The 22,464-nt window shown below is 34.7% G+C and overlaps 1 protein-coding gene across 1 annotated transcript in view; it reads right to left on the bottom strand.

Moving 5' to 3' along the window:
• Positions 1-7,363: 7,363 nt before the first annotated feature.
• The window catches only part of LOC128216464 (plexin-A2-like), an 86,640-nt gene continuing 71,539 nt past the window's right edge, over positions 7,364-22,464 (bottom strand). Inside the window, exons 16-32 of the mRNA XM_052923038.1 lie at positions 20,635-20,935; positions 19,650-19,895; positions 18,904-19,068; positions 16,697-16,934; positions 15,769-15,917; positions 15,076-15,266; positions 14,387-14,531; positions 13,806-13,952; positions 13,136-13,295; positions 12,605-12,738; positions 12,298-12,406; positions 11,921-12,021; positions 11,516-11,605; positions 10,981-11,150; positions 10,126-10,338; positions 9,780-9,855; positions 7,364-9,439 (exon numbers count right to left, since the gene is read on the bottom strand). Of these exons, the coding sequence (XP_052778998.1) occupies positions 9,260-9,439; positions 9,780-9,855; positions 10,126-10,338; positions 10,981-11,150; positions 11,516-11,605; positions 11,921-12,021; positions 12,298-12,406; positions 12,605-12,738; positions 13,136-13,295; positions 13,806-13,952; positions 14,387-14,531; positions 15,076-15,266; positions 15,769-15,917; positions 16,697-16,934; positions 18,904-19,068; positions 19,650-19,895; positions 20,635-20,935 (2,815 nt within the window). The 3' untranslated portion in view covers positions 7,364-9,259. The remainder of the gene's footprint in view (positions 9,440-9,779; positions 9,856-10,125; positions 10,339-10,980; positions 11,151-11,515; positions 11,606-11,920; positions 12,022-12,297; positions 12,407-12,604; positions 12,739-13,135; positions 13,296-13,805; positions 13,953-14,386; positions 14,532-15,075; positions 15,267-15,768; positions 15,918-16,696; positions 16,935-18,903; positions 19,069-19,649; positions 19,896-20,634; positions 20,936-22,464) is intronic.

Below are 22,464 nucleotides of genomic sequence, written 5' to 3'. Positions count from 1 at the left end.
TTTAAAATTTCCGATGATATAAATTAACTGTTCGTTTTGATGTGGGCCTCTTATGAAGCAACCTCCTAGAGGCATTGGATAGGGGCGCAGTATGTGTTAAAGGAGCTGTTGGATCCATTGGATCATTACGAGATAAGAGGCATAATGATTGGCGAGTCTGTAGGCGCAGTTTGTGTATCAGGCATTGCATAATACATTGGAATATTATGAGATAAGATACGTTGTTGACCGCCAACTTGAAGCCGTAGGCGCAGTATGTGTAGAAGGCGTTATATAATAAGGCCCGGTCACACCGCAAGAACTTTGCTGGAGCGTTCCTGGAGCGGTGAAAAAAAATCATCACCGCTCGTTACCGTTCACCAGAATTTGGCCCCTGTTAAGGCAACGCCTTTGGTGGAGCGGTTGTAAGCGTTTTACGAGCGGACACGGGATTGCTGGAACGGTGTCGGGCGTTGAAGCAGCGATCCATTGCGGTGATGAACTTTGGTTTGGCGTTGGTATGGAGGTGTCGGAGCGGGACCAAAATAAACCAACGCTCGCTACCGCTCGCTACCGTTAAGCCAACGCTATAGCAACGCCGGCTTCAGCGGTTCACCGCTAAGGCAACGCACTTGTTTTCGATTTTTTTTCCCATTTTGTGCGCAGTGACGAGCGTTGTCGAAATTCGGTCCCCTCTCCCTACCGTTCAAGGAACGCTCCAACAAAGTTCGGGCGGTGTGACCGGGCCTATACATTGGAACATTTTGAACCTAGAGGCGTTGTTGAGCCCGTATGTGCAGTATGTGTAAATGGCATCGTATAATCCTGTTTCGTGGCGCTGGTGAGCCCGTATGTGCAGTATGTGTAAATGGCATCGTATAATCCTGTTTAGAGGCATTGGGAATCCTCGAAGTCATATATGACGTGCATGTTTAAAGATAGTGTTGAATTCTTTAGGGGCAGCCAGCTAATAAACATTTTCTGTGGACAGACGCAATATGTTTAGGTACGGCATATTTGGATGTTTTGAAGAAAATGTACATAATAAACAGCCTTTCAGTTGGAAACTTTTAAAACAAGAGGCCCATGAGGGCCTATGCTCTGCTGGCATGGCCCTTGTGGTCATTTTCAATCCAGAGCATGTATGTATGGATAATATCCAACAAACATATAGTTTTTGTGTTTGGGTTAACTAAAACAACTAATATTTGTTCCAAATTTCAATGCTGTAGCTTAAAAAATAAGAGAGTAGGTCAAAAGGTACCAGTCAAGGTCATCTGAGGACAACATTGATGATCGTTTGCAAAACTGTACACATAGTCCGAATTTCATTGCTGTAGCTTCAAAAATAAAAAAAGTAGGTCAAAAGGTCACATTCAAGGTCATCCGAGAAAAACATTGATGCTCGTTTGTAAAACTGTACACATGGTCCAAATGTCATTGCTGTAGCTTTAAAAAATAAAACAAGAGGCCCAAAAGGGCCTATTCTCTACTGGCATGGCTCTTGTGGTCATTTTCAATCCAGAGCATGTACGTTTGAGTAATAGGCAACAAATATACATTCACTTTTTGTGTTTGGGTTAGCTGAAAACGCTGCACGTTTAACATCTGAGGACAGGAAGTGTTGTAAGCAGATTAGTTGCATGAACTTTTTTAATATGTGCCAAGTAAAGGTAATCTGAGGGTAAAAAATATTTGCTTTCAAAACTGTACTAATGGTCAAAATTTAATTTCTGTAGCTTTAAAAATTTGAAAGTAAGTCAAAAGGGGTGGGGCCAGCTTTTACCCAAGGGGCATTATTTCAAATGTTTTCAAATGCATCATATGATGCTCCACAACAAATATCAAAGGTATGGGCCTTGTGGTTTGAAACAAGAAGATTTTGAAATATTTCTTAAATAAGTCTCTAGGAAAATTGTGACACCCAGGGCAATTCCAGTTTTGACCCAAGGGGCATAATTTGAACAACCATGGTACTGGACCACTAAATAAAGCCTTGTTCGAAATATCAAGGATTTGCATAGTAGTTTCAAACAAAAAGGTTTTTAACATTTCCCAATTTAAGGGGGGGGGGGGGGGTGTCCGTCCCTTACAAAGAAAAGGAAAAGAGAACTCTTCCCGGGGCCTCCGCCAACGTCGTTTGTGTTGCCGCACTGGTCCCTTGCGGGACGATCTCCGAGGGGGGGGGCAGTAATGACCCCCGGGGCATAATTTGAACAAACCTTCACAAGCAATTGTGACTTTACATGTGAACTTGGCTTAAAATAGACTTCGCTCATGTAGACTTGGCTTAAAATAGACTTGGCTTAAAATAGCATTTTTTATACTTACAAGACCCATAATCCAGGTATGCATGGGCAAATCTGGCTGGTTTTAAGGAACCTAGTTCTAAAGGATATCTAAATACTGTACAAGTTTCATCGAGATACAATCAAAAATGAAGACTGTATCATGTTCACAAGCTAGTGTTTACACAATAGCATTTTTTTACACTATCAAGGGCCATAATCTAGGCATGCATGGGCGGATCTGGCTGGTTTTCGAAAGGAACCGAGCTCTAATGGATATCTAGATACTGTACAAGTTTCATCGAGATACATTCAAAAATGAAGACTGTATCGTGTTCACAACCAATTGTTTACACAAAAGCATTTTTTTTATACTATCAAGGCCCATAATCTAGGCATGCATAGGCGGATCTGGCTAGTTTTCGAAAGGAACCGAGCTCTAATGGATTTCTAGATACTGTACAAGTTTCATCGAGATATAATAACTAGTAATGACACCAGGTGCATAACTTAAACATTCACAACCAATTTTGTTAAGATGAATGCGCAAACTACAGAACTTAAAGCTAAAAAATGGCCTTTGGGCTTTCAACAAGAACAAGGCAGAGTAATTCACAAAATCAACTGCAGACGCAAAAAGCAAATTGTCTCTCAAAATCCTAGACTTGTAAATTGTCTCCCTTAACCCTAGACTTGAATTTACATGTACATGTAAACTTGGCTAAAAATAGAATTCGCTCATGCAGACCTGGCTAAAAATAGAAAGCATTTCTTTAAAACTTTCAAGGCCCATAATTTAGGCATTCATGGGCGGATCTGGCTGGTTTTCGAAAGGAACCGAGCTCTAATGGATATCTAGATACTGTACAAGTTTCATCGAGATACAATCAATACTGAAGACTGTATCGTGTTCACAACCAATTGTTTACAGACGCACGAACGCACGGACGCATGGATGCACATACTACGTACACATTACCATCGCATAAGCTCTTCTGGCCTTTGGCCAGTGGAGCTAAAAAATGGGTCAACTTTGGCCCCAGGGGGAATGTTTTGGTAGAAGGTCATCATATGATGCTCCACAACAAGTTTCAAAGGTATGAGACTTGTGGTTTGAAACAGGAAGGTTTTGAAAGTTTTTCTTATATAAGTCTCCAGGAAACTTGTGACTCCTGGGGCAGGGTAAGTTTTGACCCCTGGGGTTTAATTTAAATATTCATGGTTGTGGACCACTAAATGATGCCTTATTCAAAATACCAAGGTCAGTAATGACCCCAGGGGCATAATTTGAACAAACATTCACAAACAATTGTGTTAGATGGATGCACAAACGACAGACACTTCTGATCTTTGGCCAATAGAGCTAAAAATCAACCAACTCCTTTAAACTGTAATTTTGATCTCTTTCAACAAGAGCAAGGGAAAGTACAACATAAAATCAACTGCATAACCAAAAAACAAGTTGTCTCTCTTTAATCCTAGACTTGGTTTTCGAAAAGGTGCAGTATACTAGATGATTTGTATTACACAAAACATTGTAAGCTGGTAGGTGCAGTATACCAGAGGATTTGTATTACACAAAACATTGTAAGCTGGTAGGTGCAGTATACCAGAGGATTTGTATTACACAAAACATTGTAAGCTGGTAGGTGTAGTATACCAGAGGATTTGTATTACACAAAACATTGTAAGCTGGTAGGTGCAGTATACCAGAGGATTTGTATTACACAAAACATTGTAAGCTGGTAGGTGCAGTATACCAGAGGATTTGTATTACACAAAACATTGTAACCTGGTAGGTGCAGTATACCAGAGGATTTGTATTACACAAAACATTGTAAGCTGGTAGGTGTAGTATACCAGAGGATTTGTATTACACAAAACATTGTAAGCTGGTAGGTGTAGTATACCAGAGGATTTGTATTACACAAAACATTGTAAGCTGGTAGGTGTAGTATACCAGATGATTTGTATTAGACGAAACATTGTAAGCTGGTAGGTGCAGTATACAAAAGGATTTGTATTACACAAAACATTGTAAGCTGGTAGGTGCAGTATACTAGATGATTTGTATTACACAAAACATTGTAAGCTGGTAGGTGCAGTATACTAGATGATTGTATTACACAAAACATTGTAAGCTGGTAGGTGTAGTATACCAGAGGATTTGTATTACACAAAACATTGTAAGCTGGTAGGTGCAGTATACTAGATGATTTGTATTACACAAAACATTGTAAGCTGGTAGGTGCAGTACACCAGAGGATTTGTATTACACAAAACATTGTAGGTGCAGAATATCAAGAGGATTTTCTTTAAACAAAGCATTTTAAGCTTGTACGAGGATTTGAAGATTTCAATTTATCTAGTCTGTTTACCAAGGAACAGTTGGTGTTTAATCCTGCCAAATTTCTTAGTGTTGAGCAAAAAAAGCCTTTATGCTAGCCAGTTCACATACACAAGGTTCTAAACAATTGTTTTACTGGACATTGGGTGGTTGTTTGTGTCTGGTTAATAGTGAAACCTTCCGGTCATCCGTTTGGTGGAGGCATGGGCGTAAACACTAAATACATCATGTTAAGATGCATGCCAAAGACAAGTTGAATTTAATGACACAATGCAAAATTCCTTGTGCCTCACTCTACATTTCTAGACTGGTCTGCCAGGAGGTCATAAAGGTATAAGAACACAGATCATTTTTTATATTTTTTAATTGTTTTTTGTATAAATTGCAGTTATTTCATCTATATAATTCAAGATTGCATAACAAAATGCATATACATATGCAAAAATGTATAAAACTGAACAAAATACACAAAATAGAAACATATCATAAATTGTACCTAAAAAATTATTTATGAAATAACAAAACCTCCATGAACACTTCCGAACTTCGCATAGCATACAAAGATTGCCATTACACAAACAACGTTTCAACTTCAATCATAATCTTATCATTCCGTGTGATTCATAGGACATTAGAAAATGATTTTCAGCTATTTCAAGTTAAATAATCATTGTTTTACTTTTCATAAGGGGAATATATTACACCAAATAGCTAGCGGAAAATTGTATCAAAAGTTGAAGAAATAGAAAGTTATCAACTTGATGCCAGATAAATGTAATGATTTTCACAAAACTATGCATGGTACATGTATATATAACAGTGCTAGACAGAGTCATTATACTTTAATAGCAAGCAATATTTAAACATGCATACATGTTCTTTTCTATATACAAGAATACTGACATTAACAGGGTCGCTGTTCTCATGAACAACACCTTTGACATTATATATATACATACAAAGTACATCATAAAAACAATCCAGCGTTTAAAACATTGATGGCTCATTCAAATCAAACAACCTACATGTAAATGAATGCTCAGACTTTTAGGCATGCACAAATAATGTTATCATTGTCAAACATTTAAACGAAACATCTACCAACTAACAACCACTAGTGGTCTTTTAAATGGCTACAACTAAAACCTGGGCTGCCATATTAACTTTTCACTGTACTGTTTAATTCTTCCCTTTAAGTAGTAAAATATACTTCAGTAAAGTGTATATCAACTTTACAAACATAACAGTTATGTATAAACATTCATATGCTACCGAAGAAAATGACAGTTTGGTGTAATTTTTTGACAGTTTGGTGTATTTCTTTTTTAAATTAATCCATTTTACACATTTCGTGTACATGATGTGTGTATAACAAGTGTATGACAGACAAAAATTGGCTAAGAAAGCATTTTTGAAAGCTTAAACTATGGTTTATTGTGAATAAAAGTAATCATTGCATATGAATTTACACACAAGAACAGCAGACATTTAAAAAATAGGTAAAACAGATAAAATGTAAATGAAGAAGTGATTCATACTGTGATATGGCAGCCCAATTTTAGTAACAGCCATTAAACATCATCAAGTTTTTACCAATTCAAGTAAACTACTTAGTATAAGACAATATGTAACTTGTGAGCAGTTTGAAGCAATCAATTATAATAATCCTAAACCAAATCTTTATTACAATGCAAATGTGGAATACTAATTGATCTTGCCATATTTAGACATTTGGCCATTAAAAAAACAACTTTATAATGGGTCAAAAATCAGTTAAGGCTTTGTTTCTGATCACTTAAACCAGTCATCATTGTAAACACCATGAAAAGGCTTGTTGCTGACCATGTAAACCAGTCGCCATCTTAACATTATGACTGCTGTTCAGTGCTTATTGAACTTTTGAAACTTAAAAAATACAAGTCACTGATGCTTTGTGGACGTGTTTCAACCATTTTTTTTCCTTACATAAAAAAAATGGAAAATAACTAACCGCATTGGTAACATATTCTATTCTGACAGCAACTTCAATATAACCATGCAAGAAAATACAAAAATCATGAGAAAAATGAAGGTCTCATACACAAGTGAAAGACGCTGTGGCATTATATACACAAAATACTAAGCAAAAATTAAGAAGCACTTTTTATATAAATCTTGCATACTAAAACCAAACACACGGTGGACATTGTTATTTCCTTGTTTTCAATCAGGAAAAACAAAGACACATTAACGATTTTCAAACAAATCAATACAATTACTACTTAAAGCTAGTTTTTGTTTTCATGGCATTTATCGTAAGCATACTAATACCTTACATGTCTGATGTCATCTTTGTAGGCAGAGAATGTTTTATCATTCAAGCTTACATTGAAACATATAGTGAGGTTACATGATTATGTTTTGATCATAGGGAATAAATACCATTTATATCATGAATGACTTTGCCATCACAAAATAACGCCCTTATTTATTTTTGATAGAACTAGTTTAATATTTTTTGATGAAAACAAAAAATAGCGTTGTAAATTTTGGCTCTATATTGTCACGGACCTATAAATATATTTATAGGTCCATGATATTGTGATGTGTTCAGTTTTTTTTGCTTTGTTTATTTACAATTTATGATATAAACAGAATATCACGTTCATAAAAACAATATTTCTGAATCTGATATCTTGCCTTTTACCTCATCATGCTGTTCTACTTTGAATTCAAAGAAATAAATAAACAATTAAGCGTTGTATGAAACCACGGACCTATAAACCATCCATGATGAAACCCACACAATGAAAATTCACTCAATTACTAGCACAGCTATGTTTATAATGCGAGTAGTTATAAATACATAACAGCTGGCCCCAATTTCTCTAAACTTTATAAATCTCTTATGACAGGATTAAGTTAAGCTCACTATTTTAGTTTTTATATTATTTGTGTTATATTTACTTCTTTAACAATATTTAGACTTAAGCATGGTAACCTTAAGAAGTTTCAAGAAATTGGGTTCAGTTGCTTATGTAAGTAGCATTTCTACCAAATACAAGAAAAACAATAATCTTGTCTTCTTCATTTCTACATAATGGTTCTGGCTTTGGTCAGTGGAAGAAGTGCTAAGATGGCACAATAATATCCGTAGGTTATATAATTAGTAGTTCGAATTATTAATCTATCTTCTAGAGTGAACATTATCTTCAACATAATATTGGATAAAACATATAAAGTAAGCATTTACCATTAAATGAAATGAACACATCAATTTTTTCCTTCATACATACATGTACATAAATACTTCAAAGTAACATATTATGATACTACCTCCAATGTGAACGCTATGATCTACCATACATAAAGAACAGTAGAATATTAATTATTTTCTCAGCAGTACAAAATTAATGGTGTAATACATTTTATTATAATGCTTGAATGGGCACAATAATTCAGTTCAATTTTATAACATGTTTATAACAATAAATTTTAACAACAAATTACATTAAGAAAAAATTCAGGAAAATGAAAATGAGATATCTTATAAATTAGACCTTTGGTGTATGATATCCTAGTGCACTACAATTATATATGTCTTAACTGGTTTCTTATCCATTAAGATTTTGGCGTATAGTATATCAAACACAGAAACTTCTGTGGAGGATGTTTTTGGATTGTTTTACTTCAGACGTCAGTCAACCTATAAAGAATAATAATGATAAAATGACATTACTATCTGAACAATTAATTCTCTTTGATCATACCTTCAGCACCAAAAAATACAACTGTGATCAATCATAATAAAATTTCTACCATATCTTGCAAAGTCAAGCATGTATCATGAAATCCATGCATCAAAGAGGTGACACACCACTAAATTTGCAATAGTCAACAATTTCAATTTCCACCATACGATGTTAAGCTATGCATGCTAAATCAGATCCATTCATTGCCAGTTAACAACTCAAAAATTACATAACACTAAGTGTCACATAGTCAAGTATACATGAGCTGTTAAATGATCAGTTCTATAACATAAGGGATCCACGCAAAAAAGCTCTAAGTGACATTTAACAAAGAGGCACTTCAGCTTTTTGCTTTTATCTCAACGCTGAGCATCTGTTAAGTAAAGCACTTTGTACGAATTAAAAGCTTATTGGCACAATTTAAATGGATACATCATCAATGTAATAATGGTATATTTTCATATACAAATATCTATAATACACTATATCAAAGAATATACAATTTTAGTGTGGTCCTCAAAAAAATCCACAGATGTAATTATCTACACTATATGATCTAAGTAATCGCTACATTATGATGAAAAATCATTCATTAAACTTTGTGATTTTTGGTAAATGACATGCCAAAAAACATCCAACAATATTTGGTTTATATATGACGCTTGCAGCACAAGAGTAACATAAAAATAACTAATAACAAAAAAGGCTGCTGTGGCTAATGGTTTCATATCTAACATACATATAAAAACAAGATTTTTTTTCTTTTAAAAAATCCACTATTATGTTCTGTTGTTCCGATGTATAATTCTCCATCTGATGTACCTTGGTCAGTTTACACAAAACGTAATGAATAATTCCACACAGGTGACTATTTTCTCGACAACACAAACTACGTCCTACGCAATATTCCTGCATCAGCAGTATACGTCACGTCCACTCATAGCGGCTTGCACTTGATCAAGTTTTTGACAAAGACGATTTTTCTTGGCAAATTCATCTTCTTCTAATGCTCGAGTGAGATCCTCGCTATATGACTGCACGTATTTATAAAGTTCATAAAGGGCGGCGTTCATGTTGAATTCATCCTGGTGGCTCTGTTGGCAGAAATAAAATTATTATGGGTTATAATTTTATCCTTTGAGGTAAATGTAAGACTTTTTTTTATGGAAATTCATGATAACAAGCTTTCAACACCATCATCCTTTCTCTCATGATGGTATTAACTATCGAGAATTTAAACTGTCTTAGTAAGATTCTTATTTTCTTGTAATTGTAAATTTAATAACCAATTAAGACACTTTAAATGTTTTATAAATATTTGGAAAACTTTATGTATTTTGATATATTAAAAAAGTGAGTTTTATATTAAAAGTACATGCTGAAATGTATTGAATTTAAAATCAACATTCTGAGAGTGGAATATTTCCCGCATACCCGTGATTCCTCGTTCATCATGGCGGTGATGTCCTGGTCGCTGATGGCCGGCATCATTTTTACATCATGGTAATACCTGAACATAGAGCGACAGTGTTTAAGAAATATAACTATGATAAGTTCCTTACATAATCTTTAAATTTGTATAGCATTGCCAATTCGTTACCTACTCTTTCCATTTAACAAAAGTCTATTTTGCGAACAACATTGTATGGTCAAAGAGTCCACTTATCAGTTTTCAAATTAAGTTGCATGAAATAGAGGATAAAATTTCATTGGCCAAGAATATCGTAATATCCTCTCAATTGAGCCCTTAAATTTCAAACAATGTATAACATGGACTCACCTATCAACCCATTTCTTGTATGTGGGGATGTCCTTAGCATAGAGCAGCTTACTGGAGGGTGAATCCTTCCCGAGCTTGTGTTCGCTCATTGAGCAGGAGTCCATGAAGTTTTGAGCAACCACTGATAAGCACGAGTCCACAATATTGGACTTGTAAATGTCAAACACAAAGTTAGGATTCTTTATCACATTCACCCAGAAACGCAGTGGAAGACTGGAATGGAAGAATTATAGAAGAATTATTGTGTTATTTAGATAGTGGTTTCATTTTTCAGTATGTAAAATAGAACACTTAACATATAAACCAATTCTGGAGGAGTATTTTCTTAGCTCTCATTTATCTCTCTGACTCATACCGGTAATAATTAACACTGGGTTCTAGCTTAGAGTTATCGAAAGGTACTGCACCCTGCCATTTTCTTAAACCGACGATGTTCCCTCACGGAGACAAGCATGAGCTCACTTCTGCATAAGATTATCAATTATTTATTTATTAATGAAGCTTACAACATGATAATTATTACATACACACTTAAAATATTTGGCTGTTGAAACCTAGTACATGTACTATATTCTGTCAAATTCATGATGTTACTTTACAGCCAAATAAAATGTGCCCTTTTCTCCCTTAGCACAGGCTTTCCCTCTTCTGCAGGATAATCCTTTTTCGAAACCTAACTAAAAACCCTTATAAATGCATATCTCTATAAATAACTTCATAAGAACGATGAGTTGCTATGTTACATGTGAGATTTCTGTATGTGCTTGACATTCTGAATCTGTTACTTGTGTTGTCAACAAGTATAGATTAAAACATTTCAAGTTGACCCTCTTTGGACCAAGCAGCCGACATTACCTGTTAGATTTCCATGTGTGTACGACATCCTGGTCCTGTATATTGTGGAGCAGGGCCTGGTCGTCGAGGAAGTCAAACATGTACTTGATGGCGAGAGGGAGGCATGTGCCACGGTGTGACGTGCTGAAGATACGCTCAAAAAGATCGTCCACGAACTGTTGTAGTGTGCCCTAAGAATGGATAATTAAAATATTGAAGAATGGTAGTGTGTTCTGTGAATGGATAATTAAAATTTTGAAAATAGAAGTGTCCCCTGGGAATGGATAATTAAAATATTGAAGAATACTAGTGTGCCCTGAGAATGGATAATCAAAATATTATAGAATATAGCATATATTTGATGGTGAGTTTGTAGGTTGTGCAGCCATGGGAAATGCTGAATATGCAATAAAACAGGTTGTCCAAAAACTGAAGGGTCATAAAAATTGCAAGTGCACAAATTCCCATGATGACAAAGTGTTATGAGTAATGCAATACTTTTGGAGCTATAAACAACACATGATTTTAAAGAAATGATATGACGAACACAACTTACCTTTGTGGCTAGGAGTCGTGTAAGGTAGATCTCTGAGACCATCTTACTGCCGCGGTCCCCGACCGTGTTGTCTTGATCATGTTGCTTCACCTGGGGACAAACAAACGCATGTCTTTAGTATACACATATATGTATTCATTTAGAAATCAATTTTGCAATAGTGAGCTTGATATACTAGCTTAATACCAAATAATACAGTTCTGTTGTTCTAGTTAAAATCTCTATTTTAAGATAATTCAGCCATATAGCAACAGAATGAACATTCAGAATGAATGCAATTGAGTTTTAGTACTTTGGTTTTAAACAATTGACTTTCGCTAGTAGTAGTAGTATGCCTCATAATTTTATCCCATAATATAAGTGTCACATTTATAAAGTTGGTTTAAAAAACAAATCTTGATATACCAAGTGGTAGTGCTTGGTTCCACCGTTGGTATTGGAGAGCTCCATGTCCACCTGCACACTGCGGGGCGAACCACGATTCAACATAGGGCTACGACTACCATCTGGACATGGGAAGAGATCATATACAGTGAATATATTATAGATGACCAAGTACTAGATTTTCACTGTTGCTATACCAATTGCTTAAATGGTAATCTATTGAATATCATGTGAGACTTTTCATACGAATATAGACATATATTTTTTACAAAGGAATAGGGTAGCAACTTCCACTACAACTGTGGGCTTTATATTTAAAACATATAGCCAAAGTAAATATTGAAATAGCAGATAACCTTAACTTCATTTAGAAAATAAAACCACTGTTAATATCTTACATTCATTGTTGAGGCGATGATAGTCGAACGATTTGTTTGCAGAGGATGTGATATCTGGCAGAGAGGGAGCCTGTTTCAGCCGTAACGCCATGTACGCTCCATCAAGCACCTGGTTATTACATTCAAATTATAATTTTTGTATTTCATTTTTTTAAAACCGATTATCATACATCAATAGTGAAACAAAATATTTCAACATGCTTACAGATGAATCTTAGAAATACATAAAAAGGTAAAAACATGGTTATGAAAGCGTAAGTTTTTTCATATGTATTTGACAATCTATATCCTTCTATAAAACCATTACCTGATAGTGGAAGAGTGTGTTAAGGCGTCTAAACTCCCCCTCGACTTTGGTGGTATTGTCAATGTCTGCCAGGATCATCTTTTCCTGATGTTTCCGGTCGAAGCTGTCTTCATTCGGGTTCGAGGAAAATAAAACTGCAACAGATATATACACATGTAAGTATTCTATTTTTCATGAATTAATTTCATAAGCTAAATTTAAATAATGTTAGATATTGTGAACCCTCAGGGGCAATTATTTTCATAGCATATGGGTCGGTGTCTTTTTTCGCTAATTTGGACCCCAAAAGGGTAAATTTGCTTCTGTAGGGAGGTGGCATAATAATAGTGCCTTCCCCCAGGGGGTTATATGTTTAAATGGAATAGCCCTAACAGAATAACAAGTGAAACATGCAAAAAGCATTGTCAATGAAACGTGAAGATCACCAGTTACATCATTTATTAGACTGGTATATGGCAAAGATATACCCAAGACATCCTTATACTTTAGTACTTTCAATAAGTTAATGGTACCAAATCTCCCATATCATACCTAAGTCTACACTGGATTTGGATGGTCGATTGGTGAATGGTGCATTCTTGTATATGGCATCCAAGATCTTCTCTTTAACCTGCGATATTGTGTCACAGTCTAGAACCTTGACTGGGTGAGACTGCTGGCTGAACTGATCCATGTCTTGGACGTGGATTGTCTGGAGGAAAAAAAGTAAACAATAAATACTCTGTTACAACTTATTCAGCCTTAGCTTAAGTTTATATTCTCATTATTTAGCTCGATTGTAAGATTGGCTGTAAGCTGATAGAAATCACACTTGACTCCGTTACCTGGATGGAAACCAGAACTGATGTCCTTTTTTAGAGGCCAAGGAAACACATTCCTTGTGGGGTTAGAAACCCACAACCTCTGGATTAGGAGAAGGCAAACACCTTATCTCAGTTTTGAAGAACATTTTTAGATAATTTGAGTATTTTTAATGGTTTTCCAAATGGAATACTGACTTCCTTGAACTACTCTCCATTGACAAGGTATATGTCGACTTATAATAAGCATCAGAGATGTTTTAAGTGTTTCTTTGGGGGCTAATTTTGCTGAACTATATCAGTTATTACTTCAATTTGGAGACAAGCTTGTTTCCAGCTCTAATTAGATTATGCTCACATAAAAGCCACCTAATAAAGCCATCAACAACCCTGCAACATACCATTGGTTTGTAGTCAACATGTTGTCTGACAAGTTTGTCCTCACTGAGAGAGTATCGAGCCTCGGATGTTATGGCGTCTACTGGTCCCTTCCCCATCTGTTGTTTAATGGCCTGGTACAGCATGAATAGGGGCTCTCCCGCACACTCCTACAACATGGCAATTTTGTCACTAAACACGGAGTCGTACATCAAAATTGTAATTTTATTTTCTCACATTTATCAGTACATAATTTTTACTCATAACTGATAAACACAACATTCTTTTCTAAGAATCACTAGCTGCATGTACTACTTTAAGTTCTACATTCATTTATCCAGTTGCTCATTTACTGTGTAAGCCAAGTTATTTGTCGATCTTTCTTAGAAAAGACTTAACAGAATCACACTCACTCCACCTATCTGATTCAATTTTGGCGTTTACCTCTATTAATATGTTGGGGCAAGAGTAACAAGTTTCATAGCAAACATTGAAGTTCTAAAACATCGCCTAAGACAAAGATACCAAGGATATAAAAACACCTAAAAAAATTTCTGTGAAAAACAGATGGGCTAAAAACGACAGGTGTTAACTAGTGACTTACCCTGAGGAACTTGTAGAGCAGGAAGGTGAACCAGTTTGTTAACATCTTCTCGGCCACAGATTCAGTACGCCTCAACAGAAGTTTGGGATGGTTCTTCCCCTCCACCGATTTCTCGATCAGCTCGGCCAGTAGAGTTTTTAGGATGCTGAAAAGACAAAAATTAACATAGTGATTTAAACTGTCTGAAAGGATAAGTGTAAGTAGTCTAAAATCATAAAGAGGCATTCTAAAGTTGTCCTTGATCAAAAACTCCTCAAGGATCCTGCATATTGCAAACTACGTTAAATTTGTAAAGTGCTTTTGTTTCTATCGTGTTGTTAAATTTAGTCATCACCATTACCAGATGAATCACTTTCATTCACATGTTATATTTTTTAAATGTATTACTACAACACCAATGTAAGGTATTCCAAAATATAGAAAAAATACAATCTGCTAAAAAAAAATATAAATATATATAATGTTTAGTCTTTAACTTTACATTGCACCACAAGGTATGTAGTCGAACGACAATCAGCTCAAAAGTAAGCTCATTAAAGAAGTTGAAGGTGAAGGTGGCCACAAAAAAGAACGAGCAATGTTATATGCCAAAATGTTTAGCAAAGTCCATAGTGTTATAAATCACCAACAAGTGGTACGCAGTACGAAATCCAAGATTTCACAATAAAAAGATATTAAAGCAGACTCACTCTGTAGCATATTCCATTCTTGTCTGAAGAGCGACCGATATGAGTGATGCCACGTTGACACGGTCTCGCATGTTGAACTTCCTGTTTGCCTCAAGGGTGCGTATAAAGACGAGCAGGAATGTACGATTGGCCAACAAGTTGGAGAACAGCTTCAGGCCGTGTTCGATCTGTTCACGTTTGTGAGGATCAACCTGCAGTGAATGAATGGTTTACCTTTTTATTAATTTTCTTGCGTTTATTCATATGTAACAGATAATCTTCATTTATTTCACACAAAATAACAGGCCCCAATTTCTCAAAATTTCTGGAGCAAAACAAGCTTTTGTGTCTTATTTTATTAAGCTAAATATCTGACTTAAAATTGATTTTATAAAATGAATAAAATAGTTTACCGTAATAGTCATTACTTAAAAAATGATTACCTTTAAAAGTCATGGGAGTTTCTAAAATTGAGAAAAGTACCTCAACAAATACCAAGCTTAGCTTAATCCTTTTAACAGGGACTTAAGGATGTTCAAGAAAGTGGTGCTAGAACATCATATATCCAACCCTCTTTTATCTTCTTCTTGCTGTAGAGGTTAACCCAAACTCAGACTTGAGATACTAGAGAAAATTGGGCCAAGCACTCAGACAACATCTCACCTTATTTTTGACAAATAAACTCCATAAATTATAATCGTCATGTTTACTTACATCAAGATCTCTGATGACCGGGTGTGAGTCTTCGTCCGAGGGGAAGAGAACCCTCATACAGTAAGAGCGGTAGTCAAGGAACGGTATAGCCACCTGGCCAAGCTGATCAATAGTACACTCATTAATTTCCGTCTGCAGCTCGGCAAAAGCTGGAAAGAAGGGAATAATTCATCACTGTCTTCACTGATTTTTTAACATCAATAAAACCTAATTCAATTAAGTAAAACCAATTTTCTTTTTTGTAAATTTAAGAACTTGAGAATGCAAACAATGGATTCTTGACACATTTCAGTATCATTTAAAGGGACTAGACACCAGATGATACCATTATTTTTTTTATTTTTTTGTCAAAAACTCAATGGATATCATTGTGTACACAACACAATGAACCATACTAACTGATGTAACACACTGCTTACAACACATGCATCTTTTGCTATTTTTAAGCATTTTATTCCAATTTCTAATTTACTTTGGTTGTCTACCACGTTAATCCCAGTAAGTTTAAAAACAGCACCGGCAGAACTATCTGTACTTACAAACAGACATGAATTTAAACTGAGAAACCATTACGCGCTATTTTTAAACGCAGAAACTCAAATGAGACAGCAACATAATTGTTACTGTTACGTTTATTCTTTTAATCATGTAAAATAATGTAATAATGGCCTCCTACTAGCTCGCATTGTAAATCCTAGGCTTATTTTGAGGAAATACTGTATTTGCAAATGTTTGGACCATCTAGTGTCTAGTCCCTTCAAACTAAAGGTCTTTACTAAGTCCTTTTTCACATTAATTAGGTAGAAATGCAATTAATTGTTCACTTTAAAAAATTTTTTAGTGTGAAAACATTCATATTTTTTTCATAATCTACTTAAAAAAAGTATGAGTTATTTCCCCTTAAACAAGAATGAGTTATTTCCCCTACCTTCCCTGCACTCCTTCGCGACCTTAACCTCTAGGTTATCCATCTGTATTTGCCATTTCTTCTTCATATTTGTGTTTTCTCGAGTCTTAATGCACCATAGGACCACAAAGCATATAACGACGAGTATAAGGACACCTCCGCCCACACTGAGGCCAATTATCATGGGAACCGATAACACCTCGGTCTTTTCATACTGCAGGTAGCCGATCTGTTTGCTGTAGTTTCGACCCACCATCACCTGAGTAGGAAAATAAAAGTTTAAACATGATGTGAGAAGGATAGTACTCATGAAGTACATGTATACCAGTACTATACATTAGCCAATTGTATTAAACTGGTTAATCTTTTTTATTTGGACAAAGTTAGCCAAAGTTTATTAACATCAGCCAATTATATAACACTGGCTAAGCTATCTAATGTCTAATTTGAACTGAGAAGAATTTGATTGGTCAACAGTAATTATTGGCTAAATATTGACCAATCAATGAACATTTTGGCTAACTTTAACCAAACCTAAGAATAAACCAGCCAATATTTATCCAATAATTACTACTAACCAATCATATCATTGAAATGTGGGATTTAAACTCAAGATAATGAGTGCTGATATCAATCATTGTCTATTTTACTATGCCAATGAGGCTGACTACTCAAGTATTGCTAAATACGTCTTTAGTTTTCAAACTTTTTTACAAAGAGGAAAGTTAAATATTGCAGTGTCACAGACAATTTAATTGTTGACTATGTCTATCCAGTTCAGAGTCTGCAATATCCTTTCCATGCACTGTAAACAGTTCAATAATTTAAATATTACATCCAATCTTGTCTTAAAAAAAACACCCTGCAAACTGAGGCTTTGTTAAGAGCAATAGAAAATATTATTTCCTGAAGATTCACTTTTAGTTTCCTGCACTCAAATACCTTCACTTTCATGTTTTATAACCGAGTTAGTTTCCGTCAAAACAATTACAACAAAAATTAAAACATTTCAAGAAATTCCAGTTTTATATGATAAATCACAAATTTAAAATTCAAAGTATTATGAAAGAAATAAAAACAGTCATGTAAAAAAAGGGAAATACAAAGCATTCTTACCACAATTAAACATTTCACAATCAGCTATAATTGTGTCACATGGACACTTCTGATACATGGTTAATTGGTCATATACATTGATAGGAAATACCAAAGTACTCCACATTGGCTGAAACATGTTTGACATATTTACTTCTACCAATTAACAACAGAACCGCAAGCAGATGGGCTTTGCTGCACATGTGCCTATTGTTTTTGGCAATGTGTAATGACTTTCATTTCAGGAATGAATTGCTTGATTGATGAATTATCAGGGTATGAATGCAGTTGGGCTGATTAACGTGTGTGGAGTCAGAAAGGACTCTGTGCGTACTTTATCCAGCCAAACTGCTTTCATATCCCCGATAATGACATCAAATGTGCAATTTATTACTTATATTTAACCAAAAAGTACATTATTTCTTTCAAGAATTTTTAAAAGAATGAGTAATTTCATTTCAGAAAATCTTATATTAATTAATCTGTAAATAGAACAACCCGACTGTACCCCGAAACAGTTTATCATATGATGCCCTAATAACGAGGGAAAAAAATAATCACTTGATGCATAACATTGCCTTTTAAGTAAAATTGACAACAAAACATTCAACACATCAAAAAATAACTCTTTTCAACAATTTGATTAAAAAAAGTTCATGGCCCGCTGACACAATACAAACAATAACAAGATTAACAATTTTCATTTATATTGATAGGCGATGATTCGCAATCCAAAGATATTGCGTACATGCGGAAAACATTTTCGGCCATTCATTAAAGTAATGGCATTTGAGGTGTAAATATTAATACGAGGGTTGATCCAGAATTACACAGACTTTTTTAATAATTCAAATATCGTTGCACATAGAACATAAAAAAATCACATACAATACATATATCATATTTGGTATAATTCCTGAAATTTTCAGAACAATGCATATTTTTTTTGCTGATTTACAATGCATTAATGACATATGGTTAAACCTAATTGGCGCAGTCTAATGATATATTTGATTTTAGTTTTGAGTTAAGGTTTAAAGTTATGCATGATGGTGACAAAGTCTATGACGAACCCACAGTATCGTTATAACTTAATCTCATTCTTTAAAACAGACAAGCTAAGTATTCTTTACCACAATTTCTGGATATTTTGAGCCGCTGTTAGATGGGGGCTGGGTTTTTGGGGGTTTACAGTTGAGCTGGTTCCCGTGTTTGTCGATGGACGTGACATTGCAGAAACTTTTGCCGATCTTCACTATGATGTCACTGGTGTTGAAACCAAGGTTTAGGTTACGTCCCTGGAGAAGAACATAGTAAAATAGTTGAGGAATTTATTGATTATTGGTATCTTTGACAACATAAACATTAATGTTTAGTTATTTGTTAAAATGTTGTATTGTCAATGAAGTATGCGAGCCTTGATGGGATACGAAGTTTAAATAAAAATCACAGTACTTTCAGCACTCTTAACACAATGTATAAAACAGTCTTGAAATACATCTTATATCCAACCACTTTTTCTTTTTTCTACATTACTTACTTCAATACAAACCTTAGAAAAAGCCATTAGGGGACAATACACTTGTGTGTGTGTCTGAGAAAGTTACTGAGTGTGTGTGCATGCTTGAGTGCTTTGGTCATTGAATATATAAGTAATTAATTTGTATGACGTGAATAAAAACCCATTGCAGGAAGTTCCCTCTGATCCTGTTACCAATGCTAGTATACATGTCACTTCCATCATAATCGCCCAAAGTGTTTACAACTACCACCTAAAACCCTTACGTTTTATATTAACATGAATATTATATTAACATAAATGTTGATATCAAAAAAGTGAAATAATAACTACAACCCATGTGCATAACCTAACACTTACATTAATGGTTAAATAGTTATCTGTCTTGCTCTGGTACGATCGATCAACCATATCGTCAAACTCCGGATCGGGGTAGATGGTAAAGAACTCCTTATGCACGCCTGTTCTGTTAATGTACACGTTATCCAGCTGCAGCCCATAGGCAAATTTTACGCCTTTCTCGGAGTCGTCCGGCACAGAATTGTTGTTGATCTTAGGGGACAGGCACATCATGGTGTCTTGTCCATATTGTGGCACAAAGCAGGACTGTCAAGTGAAAAACAGATTTATAAGTTAGTTTAAACATTATATATTTTACAACGATTGTGAAGAAAGTTGTGATTACTTTTACTAAGTCACTCTCGTTGGAACGATGTTTTGCGAGAGTGTGGTCTTGTGTTTTTGGGGAAACCAGAGTACCAGGAGAAAACCCACTTGTTAGGCTTGGTGTCAACTAACCAAACTTACATGGACCCAGGCAATAATCGAACCAGGGTCACCTTGGTGAGAAGCGAGTGCACTAATGGTGAGGATGGAAAAGAAACATATAGTTAAAGCAAGATTTGATTCTGAATCAGCTATAAGTTCCATTTGAACTCCTTCAAAATGATATTTATGTTTTTAATGGCATACCTTCAAATTCTTAATAACTTGTAACTTGCCTTGGAAAATTGCCAAATGTTCTCATTCAGAATTAAATGTGGATTTGAAAACTTGCAATTGTTGTTCAGGAATTGTACAGTAACATTTTAAGTCATTTCTTAACTTAATTCAATTTCCTAAACTTTTCATTGTCAAATTACAAAATGTAAAAGATTTTAATAAAAGTTTTTTTCATAAAAGTTTGAATATTGCAAGGAGTATTATGAAAATAATTAAGTATTTTTGACCTTAATAATTTATTCCATCAAATGACCAGAGAGGCACTTATGTTAGGGATATGAATTAAGTTAAGAAATGACTCAAGAAGTTTGACGAATACCTCGACCAGTATCTCATTACTTACCCCATAATATTCCTTCACACTCCTCTTCCTCCTCCTAGAATCATCCTCATCCAGCACAACAAACTCTTTAAATACCATGGTCGCTTTCTGAACATACTCGAGATTCGTCCCTTTTACCCGAATCTCGATTCCACCGCTGACGATACCCTTAATCGGGGATACAGAGGTCACGTTGGGATCGTTTATGTACCAGTATGTTAACTGGCTGTTGATGTTCTGGTTATCTACCCTAGCTTGTATGGTGCCGCTCTCGTTGCTACTGGATGGGCCCGTTTTGCAGCTCAGGACTGTGGCATTGCGACTGAAAAAGTATACAATCTTGAAAATCAAGTTTGACTGAAAAACTATATCATCTTGGAAATAAAGTTTGACTGAAAAAGTATACCATCTTGGAAATCAAGTTTGACTGAAGAAGTATAACATCTTGGCAATCAAGTTTGGATGAGAAAGTATACCATCTTGGAAATCAAGTTTGACTGAAAAAGTATACAATCTTGGAAATCAAGTTTGACTGAAAAAGTATACGATCTTGGAAATCAAGTTTGACTGAAAAAGTATACAATCTTTGAAATCAAGTTTGACTGAAAAAGTATAACATCTTGGAAATCAAGTTTTGATGAGAAAGTATACAATCTTGGAAATCAAGTTTGACTGAAAAAGTATACAATCTTAGATGTCAAGTTTGGATGAGAAAGTATACAATCTTGGAAATCAAGTTTGACTGAAAAAGTATAGGTACCATCTTGGAAATCAAGTTTGACTGAAAAAGTATACCATCTTGGAAATCAAGTTTGACTGAAAAAGTATACAATCTTAGAAATCAAGTTTGGATGAGAAAGTATACAATCTTGGAAATAAAGTTTGACTGAAAAAGTATACCATCTTGGCAATCAAGTTTGGATGAGAAAGTATACAATCTTGGAAATCAAGTTTGACTGAAAAAGTATACAATCTTGGAAATCAAGTTTGACTGAAAAATTATACCATCTTGGAAATAAAGTTTGACTGAAAAAGTATACCATCTTGGCAATCAAGTTTGGATGAGAAAGTATACAATCTTGGAAATCAAGTTTGACTGAAAAAGTATACAATCTTGGAAATCAAGTTTGACTGAAAAATTATACCATGTTGGAAATAAAGTTTGACTGAAAAAGTATACAATCTTAGAAATCAAGTTTGACTGAAAAAGTATACGATCTTAGAAATCAAGTTTGACTGAAAAATTATACCATGTTGGAAATAAAGTTTGACTGAAAAAGTATACAATCTTGGAAATCAAGTTTGACTGAAAAAGTATACGATCTTGGAAATCAAGTTTGACTGAAAAAGTATACGATCTTGGAAATCAAGTTTGACTGAAAACATATACAATCTTGATAATCAAGTTTGACTGAAAAATCATACCATCTTGGAAATAAAGTTTGACTGAAAAAGTATACAATCTTTGAAATCAAGTTCGTCTAAAAAAGTATACAATCTTGGAAATCAAGTTTGACTGAAAAAGTATACAATCTTTGAAATCAAGTTCGCCTAAAATGTATACACTGTAAGAAATCAAGTTTGACCTCAATTGCCATTTATGCACGTAGCAAAATTCTCAATAACGGAAATTCTGAGAAAATATACATTCTGAACTTTGAAAGAAATGTCACAACATATATTACTTTTAAAAATAATTTCAGACAGCTATGTTGAGATAATGAAACCATTCAAACTATGTGGCAGTCACGTTCATATTTAGTAACTTTAATCCAATGTCATATATCAATGGCTTCTCTTTTACGAAATAGCAATGTCTATTTTGATAGTTTTGAGAAAAAGGAAACCTCA

This window comes from Mya arenaria, chromosome 14 (assembly GCF_026914265.1).
Source record: "Mya arenaria isolate MELC-2E11 chromosome 14, ASM2691426v1".
NCBI classification, from domain to species: domain Eukaryota; kingdom Metazoa; phylum Mollusca; class Bivalvia; order Myida; family Myidae; genus Mya; species Mya arenaria.
The sequence above is the reverse complement of the archived record's forward strand: the minus strand, read 5'-3'. Positions and strand labels throughout refer to the sequence as shown.